Here is a 14,869-nt window from a genome sequence, read left to right as displayed (position 1 = left end):
CGACTACCATAGATGAGCATAGTCTCGTAATTATAACATGAGGACTCACAACGTGATATACGGTATACACATTTGGATGCGCAGACAAAACAAGATTAAATAGCACTTCAATGATGCACTCCTAATGGTTGCAATTTCTTTATAGGTCATATATTGGACTGGAGGAACACACATTACCTGCCCTTTAACACCACGTTTCTCCCTTGCGAGGCGCTTAGCCACGTAGCGGTAGTCTCGGGACACAGAATTTAGCTTTGCTGTAGCACTGATCAGCAGGCTGTCCATCAGGGCGAGGGCAAAAGTAAGGTAGCCACGTACTTTATCCATGAAACCTTCTTCCAATGGAGGACTTTGCTCTGTTATTCCCTCGGTGACAGTACCTTCTGCATCTTGATCGTCTGGTGAGACTAGCACACTTGTAGATGGCATTTCTGTCTCTTGGTGCCCGGAAGACTTTGAGGGCTGCGAATGCCACAAGGACCAGAACATTAGTTTAGTATTATGATCAGCACTGAAGCAATGAACCACAGTTTATGAAGCCCTGAAGAGGAACTACTTCTTCCAAAAGTTTATGAAGCTGAGGCATTCGGGGACATTTGTAGTATCACTCACCACTGATTGGCCATGATCCTCCCATGCTATAATTCAGGTGAAAAGGCCACTGACTGATAATGGTTGATGATTCACAGTTCTCTTTCACTATGCTACTATGATCATGAGTCACACCACAACAGTCCATCTGTAGGTTCATCTTGCCCCACTGAGGGTGCAATAGCATACTCCAAAATCTCGGAACATAGCACACACCACTCAATGTCCCTCATGGGATATAACTAGAGATATTTTTATTTATATAAAACAATCCAAAAACAAATGCTGGTAAAATTTCAAGAAATTCTGATTTATCAAAGAAAAAAAAAAAAAACTCTGCATTGGGAGGTTCCAGTAACAGAGAGCTCAGCAAGAAAAGTGGCGCTCTGATGACAATTATTTCCTTTTGCGTCGAGGTTGCCTTGCATAACGGGCTGGCAGCCCCCACGACAAGGAAGGGCGACACACTTGATCCAGATATATCTAGATCCAATGTGCAGCAGCCTCTCGCTTATCCATGAGCTAAGCATCCCCGTAATGCAGGTGAACTCCAGCCTTGCCTAGAGGTCAACTTAAAGGGGTTGAGACAAGTCATCTCACTCAGGTCTCTTAACTCAGGATGATGGTTAGCTAGGAGTGTGCTATGCGGTGAAGTTCTATTTTTAGAGTGTAGAATGGTTTCTAGAATTTATATTTAATTTTCGATATAAGATTTCATAAGATGCAGAACCATGGTCAGGTGTTGTTTTATGCAATTTTATTTATGGTTAGAATGTATATACGATGCTAGGAATGTATGCCTAAGTATTTCTGGAAAGCAAGCGTCACACTCACATTTACGGGATGCGAGTTTACCGGATATTTAATACATGGAACATATGATATAAAGTTGGAGCAAAATACTAATGCGAAAATGTGACGTCCGTGTTCTCTGTGGAGGATGGAATCAGGAGCACACAGTGTTCATACAGTAGTGATAGGAGCTCCAAATTCAAGAATGTTTTTACGTTGGGGAGGCTAGCGTTAAACTTGTGCTCACCTGTGATGCCCCAGAAACTGTACGGCTAAGAGATCTGTCAGCACTGACAATGGGTGATAAGCAGCTTGACTCCCCGACATCTTCCGTATCATCTTCAGCACCATGCTGATCCTCAGTAGCTCGTCGGACTGTCCCCGCCTTTATTGCATTGCTCAGGAGCTGAAACACGATCAGTGTGACCACTCAACCAAGACGCAAAAATGTAACACCAAGTGCTGCCACGTACTGAACAGAGTGCAGCACATAGTGAGCACAATATAACCAAAACAGCTTGACGCAGGTGCGACAGAGAGATACATTCAATGTTGTTTGGTACAGATTGGACAATTTGATAGTTTCCCCCCGCAAGCGCGCGATAGCGCCTTGCGTCCTGCGCTCTTTGCTTCGTCCTGTACTTGGCAGCAACCGGACAGTTCAAAACCAGTGCGAAAAGGAGAAGCCTCAGAAGGAAAATCCCCAACCTTCCAATGACTCAGACTTCCTTTTGTAGGCATCAGATTCCTCCCAACCCTAATCACGCGTGCCATCTTTCGCCGCGGGAACAGGACGCTGCTTGCGCCCTTTGTTTTCGTGACCCTAAAGTCGACTTTGGGGTCATAAACCGTATCCGATTCTTTCGCTGTATCAAGGCAGCAGCTAAAGAGTATTTCGTTTTAGCGGGATTTAATATACATTGATCTCTATGGCCCTCTGCCGGGGAATCTAAATTATTTTGCTCTATCGCGAATTTCGTTATATCACATTTTGTTGCAACAAGGTTCGACTGTACTCAAAGTAGAATGCACATAGCAGTTTGTAAGTGAAGTAGTTAAAGTAGGTCTTCCTCTTACGGCATTGAGTCCTCGAACTTTAACATCTGCATCTTCATCTGAAGGAGAATGTCCCTTCACATCAAGGTCCAGATCAAGTGTATCGGCCCCTGGTGAATCTTCGAAGAGGTAATAGTCGCCCGAACGAATGGCTAGTGGACAAAGGGCTACGTGTTAGTCACCTCAGGGCACTAGGATAGTTCATGAAATTTGCAAATTCACAGCATTTTTTCACGATCAGCGAAGAAGCCATTCACTGCCAAACAGCCAAGATGTTTCCATATCACAAACACCACACAAAGTACATCCTTCCAACATGCCATCATGCCCTGGAAGTACTAACAACTATGATGTGTGCTGTCCGGGAGTGGTTTCATGAAGGTCCACAAAACTGCCCGTAACACCAGACTAAACAAAAAGATCAGGAACATGTTACATCTTAGCATGTACTCATAAGTTCCACAATAAACTGGCAACATGAATAGACCTTCCAAGTATGGTATCTGGTCCTAAGTTTCAAGTGCTTTGAACCATGTCTCAAGCGCTTGACCCATATTGCAAATGCGTATGTTCTGAAAAGTGACATTCTGAGACTGCATAAAGGAAGTGACTAATTTCAGTTTTATAGCATTTTGCTCAAACAGTTGAACATTTTCTTTCACCATGTGAAAAAGTATGCAAGAAAAATTAAAAAATCAAAGGCAAATGTGTACAATATATATAGATGCTGTCAATCAAGATGGTGCAGTGGATAAAAAAACTGCACATGTAGCTGCTAGTATTCAAAATGCACTAATGTAACAATGACAGCAACTTCTCATGGAAAACCTCCACAAGTGGTGTTTCTTCGATCGAGATACCTTTATCGTGATGCAATGCAATTAATAACATGCTCTCGGGTAACGTGTAGTATAATATTTATAAAAAAAACCTAGGTCGTGTGCAATTCATCGTGCACCTGCTAAATGGAGGAAAAGTTAATGTGACTGAACAATGGATGTGTTTGCCTCTTCTATTCTTGGAATCAGTTCTAGTTTTGACTTTTATAGTACATGGATGTCTTTCCATCTCTTGTGTGGCTTATATGTCTAGGCTTATCATATATATCACGTGCAAGCTATACATGGTAAAAAGTGTCCCAAAGAGGCAGTGCGTGTTATGTACTGATGCAAAGCATACATAGAATTTTTCAAATAAGCTCTTCCTGAGAAGATGCCGTGCAACTTCCAGCCTTGTGCCTTGCTTCAGCCACCTGACAGGTTTGTGAAAATTGAGGAATCTGGATGTCAGACTGTGAGCATAAGAACACAGAGTGTGGGGGCACAGGCATCGTATGCCATCATAGCAAAGTGGGTCCAGGAAGTGCGGACCGTCGTTGTGACGTAAAAGATGCTCAACTTATTTGAGAAGGCTGACATTGTGGAATGCGAGACATTTGTGAGGGGATACAAAGTCAGGTACGACACAGACTATGCTGGATCAGAGCTTGATGACTCCAAGTAGTCATGGTCTCCACGATAGATGTACGTGGTAAAAAGTATTCATAATCGATGCATGGGCTTTGATTACTCTGGATTCAATTTCTGGGTGTACATATTATACATCAGTGCACGTTATGCACCAGAAAAATACCGTACACCTATTAAAATGCTTAGCAGGTTGGTATGGGAGAATTGTCTACAAAAGGCAGCTCCTGAGGTTGTAACAAATTAGCTTCTTAATAAGCAAGCTATTTAGACATTAACAATGACATAATGACATCCTTATGGTAGAGGACAAATATTGTGGGAGTTTGAAGTGTTTCGGCGCAAGGATATCAAAGATCAAGCTGCGCCGTTATTGTGGGAGTCCCATTACCAAATTTCTGAGACAAAGAAATCACTGCAGTACCCAAGCTTAAGTTTTCTACATATTCAAACTCATTAATTCTGGAGCCCTCACTCCCACGCTGCACCAATTTCGCACAAGTACATTGAAAGACAAGCAGCATCTCAGGCCAAGGTCATTCAAAAACTAAGAATACCCAATATCCTTCTGTAATTTTTCCAATGACACCTATTGGAAGTTGCAAGATGCATTATCGAAAGCAAGGTAAGACATAATTAATTGTGCTGCTGAAGTGCACTGCGTGGCTAGTACAATAAACAGCCTTTTGTCTTTGCAAACAGCCAGTTTGCAAAGGCATAGGCAGACAGTAGTTTGCAATGCACTGGTGATGAATTTGCACAGCAGGGAGTGCTGCCATAGTCCTTCACACTGAATGCAGAAGCCTCATCTAAAACACAATGGACAACAGTCAATGGACAAGAGTCAGATAGAGAGTATGTTCTATGTAGAGTGATAAGAGTGGGACCCTCACATTCCATCGACGCAAATTTGGTTCGAATATGAAGTAACAGTTTGTCCAGAGCAGCACTTTAATGAGGCCCAGCAATGTGCGGACAAATGAAAATCAAAAGCATATTGTTTAATACAACTATGACATTTTGGTTAGAGCTTAAGTATTCAAGTGCAAATGCAGCACTCATAGAATCAAAAGTACAAAAAGGAGCACTTTTGATTCCAGCCAGTTTAATGGCCAATAACAGGTCAATATATACTATACAATTTCTAAATACTAATTTTGGAAAGGACAAGGATAAGGCTTACCATACTGGAATAAGCATAAATCGACAAAGCAGCATTTTCCCACCACACAGTGCTAATGCTGTTAACACCAGTATTACACACACTAGCCATGCAACACAGTTTTCACACAGAGGAAAAGCAACAGCGTACAAATACTAGAATATTATGCACATGGCTATGGCACATGCCTTGCTAACTTTAAAGGGCTGCTTGACTTGTTGGGATGGTGAACATCATCATCCAAAGACACATCTCACAAAACAAATACCTATGTCATGGAGCCCCTCATCTGTCATAGGGTGCAAAGCCAACCAATGCGGTTCAGTGTCATGTGGCTCAATATAGGGTGAGAACCGTGAAATCAATGTTCCCTTCATGTCGGACAGCAGCTGAGAGGCCTTCAACACATATGGTACGTGGTAACAATGTCCTGTATATTGTGGATAACAATAAAGCGTTTTCCAAATTTATGACAGGATATCAGGCCACAATATTAATGTGAAATAGGGTATCACCATCTTAATTTACGGCAGCCCCGTGGAGTGTCATGTCCAGAACTGCAGGTTGCTATGACGCATGTATGAGTACCTGTATCATCTATTCACAACTTAAACACAGTTGCATTACATACAGCCCTTTAAAGTCCTTTTGAGCACTTTACTGGTGTCCACATATTCTACCACAATTTTTATCACAAAACATCACAAATATTCTGCCTTCTTTAACAAGACATGAGCTTCACATCACCAAGTACATATGCACAACAAAACAACCTTCATCCGCAGCCTCAACGCGAATTCACTAGGAGTATGCGAATACTGATATTTTCGAATACAAAATTGAATACAAGTATCTGCAAATCTGCCCTTCGAATATGTATCACGTCATTGGGTAAAGGCTTCTAATAGTAACAATTAAGCTCCAGAAACTAGGACAGTCACAGTTGTGTGCTGCTGATCCTTAGAAAAATGCCCCGGAACATGCACTTGAAAAGGGCTAATAAGGAGCATGTGTTCACGTACTCGCGACCTCACTCATGCACAACGGGGATTATTTCGGAGTTGGAAGCGAATGGCGTGATAAGGCACAGCGAGCATGGCGCTATCTAGTGTTGGGAAAATTGTGAATCGGAGTTGCTCCTAGACTGGTATGCCCTCTTAACACAAGGTATACATGCTTATCTGTGCATGTACAGTCAAATTATTTTTACAGTGAAACAATACGCAGTTCTCATAAGGCAAACTGAACCGTAATAATTTGACACTTAACGGTGAACTGGACACTGAACACCTGCGCATTGTAAGTGCTTGTGAAGCAGACACAGAATGGAAGTAAGGAGCAATGACATGTTCAGAATGTGGGATGGCCTACTGATGAGCACATCTCAACTCACAGGTTATCGTGAAGAAAAACGAAGATAGCAAGTGCTCCCTTCTTGCACTAGCAATGCCTTCCGCAATTGTTGTGTCAGCGAGAAACTGTACAGTTTTACGGTGCTCTCATGCATGAGACCATCATTCCTGACAGTAATGCGTAGTTTGCAATGCTCATTCATTATCACTGTAAAATCACAATCCTCGATGATGCCGTAGGGCTGTGCTTATCACGCACAATCGTTTCCTCAACGTTCGTGTTCACCGCTTCTTTCTAAAGCCATATACATCCTGCCACCATCTGTAACAACACTGCATGCAATTTCAAATGGCTCTGCAGCGTTATTGCCGACCCAGTTGGTATTTTTAACCTGCTGCCACACAAGACTGGGATTAGAGAAACTACTATGCCGAAGTATCATCACATTCCACTCTTCGGTTATCACTGTCGTTGCACGTGTCCATAATTCCATTATCACAAATCGAAAACTGAAAAACCGTGTACAAGACATGGTTTTTGGCAGCGTATTCGGTGGCAACGGTGAACAACAGTGTTCAGCTCAGCACCAACACAATTTCGATAATTAACCTGAATTTACCTGAACTGAAGGCCTCATACGGATGTTCAGAGTTTGTTGGCAATCAACTGAAGCTGCGACTGTGCTTGGGACCAGACGATGCATGAAGCGTACCGCGGTTTTGCATTGTACTAGTTTCGGTATTGGTTAGAGAACATGTAGAGATGCATTTGCAGATGAGTGTAACAACCTTGAAACCTCAGTGCATCACTTTGTAGCTGTTGTACTACTCCTGTTCATCGCTATTACCGCAACTTACAAATTCCGCGCGCAACCTGCAACAGCTTGGCAGTAAGCTGGAACGATATTCCAAGAAGCTCGAATACGAATCGAAAAATCAGAAATATTCTATTTGTATTCGAAGTTTTGAATATTCGCACACCTCTGCAATTCGCTCAATTCAAGGATGTTTACTAGTAGCCCTTTGCAACATAACTCTTGCACACACACAAAAAAAGAAAAAAAGAGGCCACCTGCATGTAAGACTTTTGCAGAGAAGTAATTTTTTGAAAAGATTGTTTTCTGAAATGCTCCAGAAGCTTCCGAAGTAGATGTAAAAAATGAGAACAGAAAGAAATAAAAGCACATGGTTCTTGTTTTATGCCAAATGCAGTGACTTCTACAACAGTTACAAGCATGGTAAAAGCCTGCCACTGTGCAATTTCATAGACAGCAGTCTAATGCGTGATCACTGCTTGTACAACTGGACATTGACCTAACTGTGCCATAACCAATGTTTTGTACCTGCAGTAAGAAGAAATGCAAGCACAGTTACTGCATACTTTAAAGAGTATACAGAGCAGCATAAAATTTAAACATCAGGACCTTCAGCAAAAAATATTCAAGATAAACAAAAAGCAACATGGACACTTATTGATTTTTTCGAGTAATCAACTGATTTCGGTTTGCATATTTCTTTTGCTGGTTTAACCCTAAAACACAAGGCCCTAAAAAATAAAAGAGGGCAGCCTTCAGGCAGGTGGGTCTTTGCTATGAGCAAATTTGTTTTGCTGTATATAGGCACTGCGGAAAAGTGCAGAGTTCAATGGCAAGTGCGAGAGTATGTTGCATCTGACTCAGTACTATCATGACAAAGGAGGGAAGAAATTAATTCGACATGACATTAATGGTGCACAAAACAAGTGAGAGCAGTGTGCATTGTGCAGCGAGCCCATGAGGTGCAAAGGAGGGTCTTGTTCGTGCTGGGACAAGGCTTGAGTGCAATTATTACACGCGTGATGTGAAGAAGGTCGATGAGAGGGCCTTCGTGCTGGTATGGGTGCAGCCTGGACGTCACCCCTGGTGTGGTGGCCCCCCTGAAGAGCACACCCCAGCGAAAATAATTGGGGCTGATGATGACCAGCTTCCAGGTAACCATCAAGGCAAGCAGTACAACCAGCTGACACTGGAGACAAGGTGGATAAACCACCTTTGGACCACGTTGAAGCCCCAGACACTTGTGCCCCTGTGCTTGGAGGTTCTTCTCCTTCATCTTCAGGTAGTGACTGCCCCCCAGCGGGGGTAGAGTATGAGCCAGATTCTATGAGTAGTGAAGTTCCCGCACCCGTCCTTCAACTATTCCACTATTCCACGAACAAGTCTAAGCAGTGTAATGCAGGACTGTGAATGGGGTATTGGGGTGATTAGACTGAGTGAAATGATAGGACAAGCATGCAGATTTTATCCCTTTGTAGTAATGAGACTACTCGACGGAAGCAGACACACTCCTGCTCCGTATCTTGCTCCTACATCTTGCGCAGTATGTGGGTTAACAATATGCGAGCGGCACTCAAGATGTGTTCCATTTCAAGCATAACCATGCAGGGTGTCTGTATACTTCTAGTCCAGGTTTGTCCATTATAGCTGGCTCAGCTGCTTTGAACGGACCATGAAAATATTCTTAAACTTTAGTTCTTGGCAGGCAGGGAATGGTTGTCAAGGATGAATCTTTTCTGAAACATGTACGATTTTTGCAATATTGCGCTCCACACGGGTGCAGTTCCCGCACAAAAATAGCAACAGGTGGCCACCCGACACCCTCTCGACAGGCAGTCTGACGTCACTTGCATCATGTACTCATTCTAAGCCAGTCTACTAATGGGCAAGAGCGCCTGCCTTTGCCATCACGTCTAGTTTCTACATCGTGCCAGCAGCGCTCCAGTTGCAGCTGTCACTTTTTTGGTTGTGTTTTTTAGTTAATATCTCCGTTATTCTGACCAATGTTTGGTTCATACTTTGCATGGCGAATGTATTAGCACCCAGGAATGCATTAGAGATGCTTGTAGAGGTCTTGAGGATTTTTTCATGGTCCCCTTAATATTGTAACATCTCATTGCATCCCCTCGCCTGCCTCAAAGAGTTGCTGCAAGTGAACACATCTAAGCTTGTTACACCAAAATTTGTGTGGTCAAACATGGCCAACATTTATCATCATCTTCAAATAAAATAAGACCTTGGTAAAGTGCAAGGTTATGTGCTCTTAACAGCACTGAGGTTTCTGCTTATGCATTTTTGCATTTTTTTTTTTTTCTTCTTTGTTGCAAAGTTGGCAATCTCACGGTTATTAAATTAATTGACTTTTGACATAGCTTAAAATTTATAATGGCAAAACCAAATTTAAGGCGGGTAATGAGAGCATAAAAAGAGTTGGTGTTGGTTAAACAAATACATACATGGTTAAGAAACGTGGAGAAGACACGGACAGACAACAGAGACACAGCTGAACGCTGTGTCTGTGCTGTCCGTCCATGTCTTTTCCACATTCCTTAACTATGTCTTTGAAAACCAAATTTATCAAAAAACACACCGCATATCTTGCTTGTTAATGTGTAAAGCCACGTAAGGCATGAAGACTTGGGGAGTTAGCACTGGTACCATGCCACAGAAAATGTGACTGGCTAGATAATATGCAAAGTGGTTATAGGGTTCAATTTCATATAATGGATTACCGCATCATTTTAATGTGCAGCGTCCAACAATAATGAATCTCCTAACTACCACACATTTTGAAATCTGATGGAAACCATGTGTGGACAATGATCAATGAATAGGAATTCCTTCAACGCAAAGTAAAATCTTGCTTCCTCTGCAGTTAGTTTTAGAAGCGAATTAACTAAGCTTTTTTACCTTGGTAGTGTGTCTCTGGCTCTGCACTACCACCTGTACGCATCTTTTGTTGAGTGGCACGAATCTTGTCCATTTTGCATTTGATCTTCTCCATTATGTCACGCTCCACCGCCCGCTGGTGTTGGACCTCTTTGCACTAGAGGAGGTTGAGGAGGAGGAGGTGGAACACATTAATGATGCTGTTAACGAATTAACTATTTTGTTAACATTTAAGATGTGCTGCTTCAAATTTGGCAAAACTGAAAAATGACTCCATTGTGATGACTGCAAAGAAGAGGATTTTTAAAAATAATGCTAATATAGTGCACTACTCTGTGAAAGACCTACCACTACATTTCCGATGGTGATAGTAGTACTACACGCGTGCAGTTGAAAAACTCCTAAGTGTAATTTATTGGGCAGAAATGTCACAACTTTGAAGAGGTTTGACGCAGAAAGCCCAAATTCTGTCAAGCACTACAATGCTAGCTAACAGACACAGAGACTTGCGTCAGTATTCAGTTAAGTTCAGTTCAGTTCGTCCTTTACATATATACAAAACGGAAGAATCAGAGTTGCTAAATAGCTTTTGTGTACTAAGCTTACTGTCGCACTGTCATTTGACCCATTGCTAATACAATTAAGGAGATTGAGCCTCTGCAAAGAAAAGCCTCTATGGCAGCCATGTAAAAGACAGAAGGTCATGTAATCTATCTTACAGGTCTGAAGTTTTTGGGAAATACTTTTTGACAAATTTGGGTGGGAAAAATTGGGTGGGAAACAGCAGCATCAAATTCAGGTGAATTTGGGTATAAAATTTCTGAAGTTATATGATACAGGTAAAAATCGGGTTTATCAGGCTCGTTATACATATCACAAATGTAAAAAGAAAACAGCTTCAAAACTCAGTAATAACACTGTCTGTGACGAAATGAGGACTGTGTTAAAAGGTCTATGGCAATTGAAACCAGCATATTGAATGGAATAGCAGTTCAGATCTGCATGGTAATGCAAACCTGCACATGGATTAAACTACTACTTTAATTAACGTGATGCTGTCACAAGTCTTCACGTGAGAAACGCTTTCGTAAGTAGGAGAAAAGAGCGTCGGAGTTCAGTTATGTTCGGTGATTCATTGGCAATTCTGATTACTTTGGCTCTCGACTCTTTTCTTTTAAGAACTATCTAGTTGCTACTAAGTTGCTTGGCGCTGGGCGTTGTTTCTGCCGCGGGGCGGTACAGCCATCCCGCACGGGCGCGACAGACGCGGAACTGCCGGAAGCCACGCTCGCCGCAACGTTTCTCCGACGATTTCATCATTTCACGACGCGCGCTCGGCGTGCGTGTGACCTCGGAAAACCCAATTTTTAACGCGCGCGAAGACTGTCCGTCAAAATCTGTCGACTACTGATATTTGCGCGCGTCACTTGCTTTGTACGCGTCCCATGCGCTTAGGGTGGTCGTCCGCGGACGTTTTCTTCGCCGCACGCACAAGGCCACGGTTTGCACGCGACGTTTTGACGCTGGAGAAACGTCCTACGCGTTTCGCCCTCACGGCTGCGGTGTCACCTCCTTCCCTCCCTCTCTCCCACTCCCGCAGTCATGCGCCGTGGTTCCGCGCCGCACAGCAAAAGGGCCTCGGCAAAAGGGAGAAATCGAGTTTGACCCGAATCACTAAATGTGCGATTTGGGGGGTAAATTCGGGGAAGAATCAGGTAAAACCTGCAAACCTCAGACCCTACTTACAATTAAGCGATTACAATCAATCCAGTGGGAAAGGCTTGACGAACGATTAATCTTCTCTTAGCAGGTCCTCCTTTACACATTTTTGTACAGTGATTGTTATTTACCACAGGGTTATTTATAGAGGTTGAGAATTCTTTACCAAGTGAAGCAAATTTGGCCTCTGCCCATTGTCTGGCTGTGTTTAAATGTTTGTTGCAGACTCAGATCTTCTAGACCTTATTCTTCTAATCCTATCCCATCTCATTTGTACATATGCATAGCCATCCTCACTTCATTACAGGTATAAGTATTAAGTTATAAGTATTACAGTTGTTATCTATTGCCAAGGAGGCATCCACCTCTTGAAGTGTGAGTTTCTGCCCCTTGGGTGCCTCTGGGTGTTGACTGTCGGTTGATGGTTGTTGCCAATAGACTGTCATTCACTACAATTCAAAATAAGGCTATTCTAGCGTGCCTGTAACGTACCTGTATCTCGTGAATCATCTCTGCACCACGTGATGCAAGGCTTTGCTGTGCCAAAACCTCAATAATGAGGTGTTGGAAGTAGTAGGACATGAAAATCCTCTTCTGGACTAAAAGGAAGGCAAGACAGATGCCATCCCAAAGGAGGCCAGCCTCATCCATGGGTGCACCGCATTTTTCGGGGTCTGTTGCTGATTTTCCCACTGTGTGTGCTATGCGTGCAACAAAGTTAGACGTGTCAAAAAGGACACACAGAAGAAAAAACATCAGATTAGAATCAGAAATGTTTTGCTTTCATTCAGCCTTAATGAGCAAAGAAAGATCCTAAACACCCTTAAAACCTGCTTTCGACTCTGGTGGCATGTTTGATCATTACATAATATTTTCACACAAAAAATATGAGATCAGCGCATCTGTAGACTGCTTAGCAACCATTCCTGGATATGCAAGGTTTAATCAAGTAGTTTAAGCAACCTCAAACAACTACCCAATCTTTTGCTCATTAGTCATTACTGTAATTTGGCATATTCACATACACAAAAAGAAGTTTCAGTAGAATAAACAAATTTCATACAATAACAGACGTTATACTAAGGTGCCATGTTTTTGGCATTTATTTTTCAACAAATTCAGGGGGTATTTATCAGCATCTGTAACCTCCTGGAAAATTCTGGACCTTTCCAGCATTTTGAAGGGGGCATTCAACTGATATAAGAAGAGCGATGCATCAGATTCTATATGTTAACTAAACGTTGAAAAATATTTTCTGAATGTTCGGAGGTTGACGATGACATATAGCTGCACAATAATTACAAAATGCACTATTTCTCAAAAGTGCTGCACCCCCTGGGTTCTCGCAACAATACTAGTGTCGACGTCACTTTTGAAGTTTCACGCGGGCCACCAATTACATTGCTGCATTTCTAAGAAGGGCTTTTTGTTTTTATAGAGTCACTAGATTACAATCATGAGGAATATATTCTGCCACAACGTATTATTTCTACATTTTCCCAAAAGTATTCAGTATCAGAAGTGTAACCTCTCAGTGTAACACATCACGCAATCTGATGACGAGATTCTCCTGTTTGCTCCTCCTCTTGGGTGTGGGTTCGTTGTCAGTTCGCACAACAAAATACGCGGAACGTCTATTTCGAACAGAAGGAGCTCGCATGGAGGGTTGCTTGCGGTCAAACGCTCATGCTAGACATATTTATTTATATTTCAATTATGTCAGGGTGCAAACTTTCCCTATTTGAGTGCTACAGACCCCCGGAAGCGTTTGTTTTTGGTCGCTGACACAGTTTTTTTTTTTCCCGTGTTAGTACCACAAAGCAACTGTGGCTATGAGCGGCGTACAGATGGAGAGGACGGCAGGAAGAAGTAGGGGACGGGGGGGGGGGGGGGGGGGGGGGGGGGGGGGGGCGACTTCAGTTGGAACTATGCTACTACATTTTTCTGGAAAACCCAGGGAAAACCTGAGACAGCACAGCCGGTGCCGGGATTCGAACCTGTGTCGCCTCCCAGCCTCGGCATGGAAGGCAATCATCCTAACCACTACATCACATGAGGTGGTACTAATGCTGCTACTTTTGCAATTTTTCGTCACATGTATTGCAACGTATTTCTAAAATTTTTGGAACATGACAAACTTTAAGCATTTTTTGACAAATGCCATAAAACATGGAACCCTGGCAATGATTAATGGCAACTTACCCGGACATATCTTGTATTGTTTTTGTCACACACTCTGCCCACTTTCAACCTCAAGTTCAACCTCGGTTACACTCAGAATGACTGATAGTTGCGATACCACAGAAAACCGTACCAAAAACCTTATTGGAGAATCCCCTAAACCGCACATCCTCAACTAGGAAATGTTGCTTCCACCTTCCCTACCGTTTCAACTTGACCGTTGTGCACTGAGAACCGACAGCTACTTACATGAACATTCTTCATCTGTACACAACATCTGCAGCGCAAATTCAAAATGTTGACCGTCTGACAGTGAAACTAACGCTTAGAAGACCGAGCCAAGAGATCTAAAGTAAAAATAAAGGTGCACCTTGTTCGAGCTTTGGTCTGGCTACAACAGACCAGAACTGGACCAAGTTTGGAGGGACACGCTAACACTTAGAGAAACGCTGGAGAAATAACTTGGAGGATGTTAGTTCCTGCATGTAGTAGTTTCTGGAGACAATGAAGAAGGTGCAAGTCAAGTGCGCCTTCCAGGAGCCAAGTGCATAATACGTTCCAAGTAGATGATGACAAAAAATATCTCGAACCTTGAGGACAGCCATTGAAGTCTTTCCAGCGGCACATGTTGATGCGTTGAATGCAACACAACATGGAGTACTCCGTTGGAGTTGATGCTGCCAACGAAGCGTGCCGTAGTTATAAGTAAATATGCTTCTTGTGTAGAACAATACTGTACACCACTTGTAGCTTTTTTCTTCATGCGTAGCAAACATTTTTGTGTCTAGAAATTTACGGTGAATTTCTTTGTCACTAGCAATCACAACACGTTTTGATTCCCAAGGG

The 14,869-nt window shown here is 42.6% G+C and overlaps 1 protein-coding gene across 3 annotated transcripts in view; it reads right to left on the bottom strand.

Moving 5' to 3' along the window:
* The window catches only part of LOC135378266 (piezo-type mechanosensitive ion channel component 2-like), a 101,089-nt gene that overhangs the window by 19,514 nt on the left and 66,706 nt on the right, over nucleotides 1-14,869 (bottom strand). For 2 of the 3 annotated variants that reach the window (XM_064611247.1, XM_064611248.1), the window contains 6 exons: nucleotides 14,614-14,700; nucleotides 12,335-12,543; nucleotides 10,145-10,280; nucleotides 2,461-2,591; nucleotides 1,631-1,789; nucleotides 178-462 (listed from right to left, as the gene is read on the bottom strand). In XM_064611247.1, coding sequence (XP_064467317.1) covers nucleotides 178-462; nucleotides 1,631-1,789; nucleotides 2,461-2,591; nucleotides 10,145-10,280; nucleotides 12,335-12,543; nucleotides 14,614-14,700 — 1,007 coding nt within the window. The remainder of the gene's footprint in view (nucleotides 1-177; nucleotides 463-1,630; nucleotides 1,790-2,460; nucleotides 2,592-10,144; nucleotides 10,281-12,334; nucleotides 12,544-14,613; nucleotides 14,701-14,869) is intronic. The other variant, XM_064611249.1, reaches the window with a different exon arrangement.

The sequence above is a fragment of the Ornithodoros turicata genome, chromosome 1 (assembly GCF_037126465.1).
Source record: "Ornithodoros turicata isolate Travis chromosome 1, ASM3712646v1, whole genome shotgun sequence".
Taxonomy (NCBI): domain Eukaryota; kingdom Metazoa; phylum Arthropoda; class Arachnida; order Ixodida; family Argasidae; genus Ornithodoros; species Ornithodoros turicata.
Note: the sequence above shows the minus strand (reverse complement) of the source record. Positions and strands in the feature narration are given on the sequence as shown.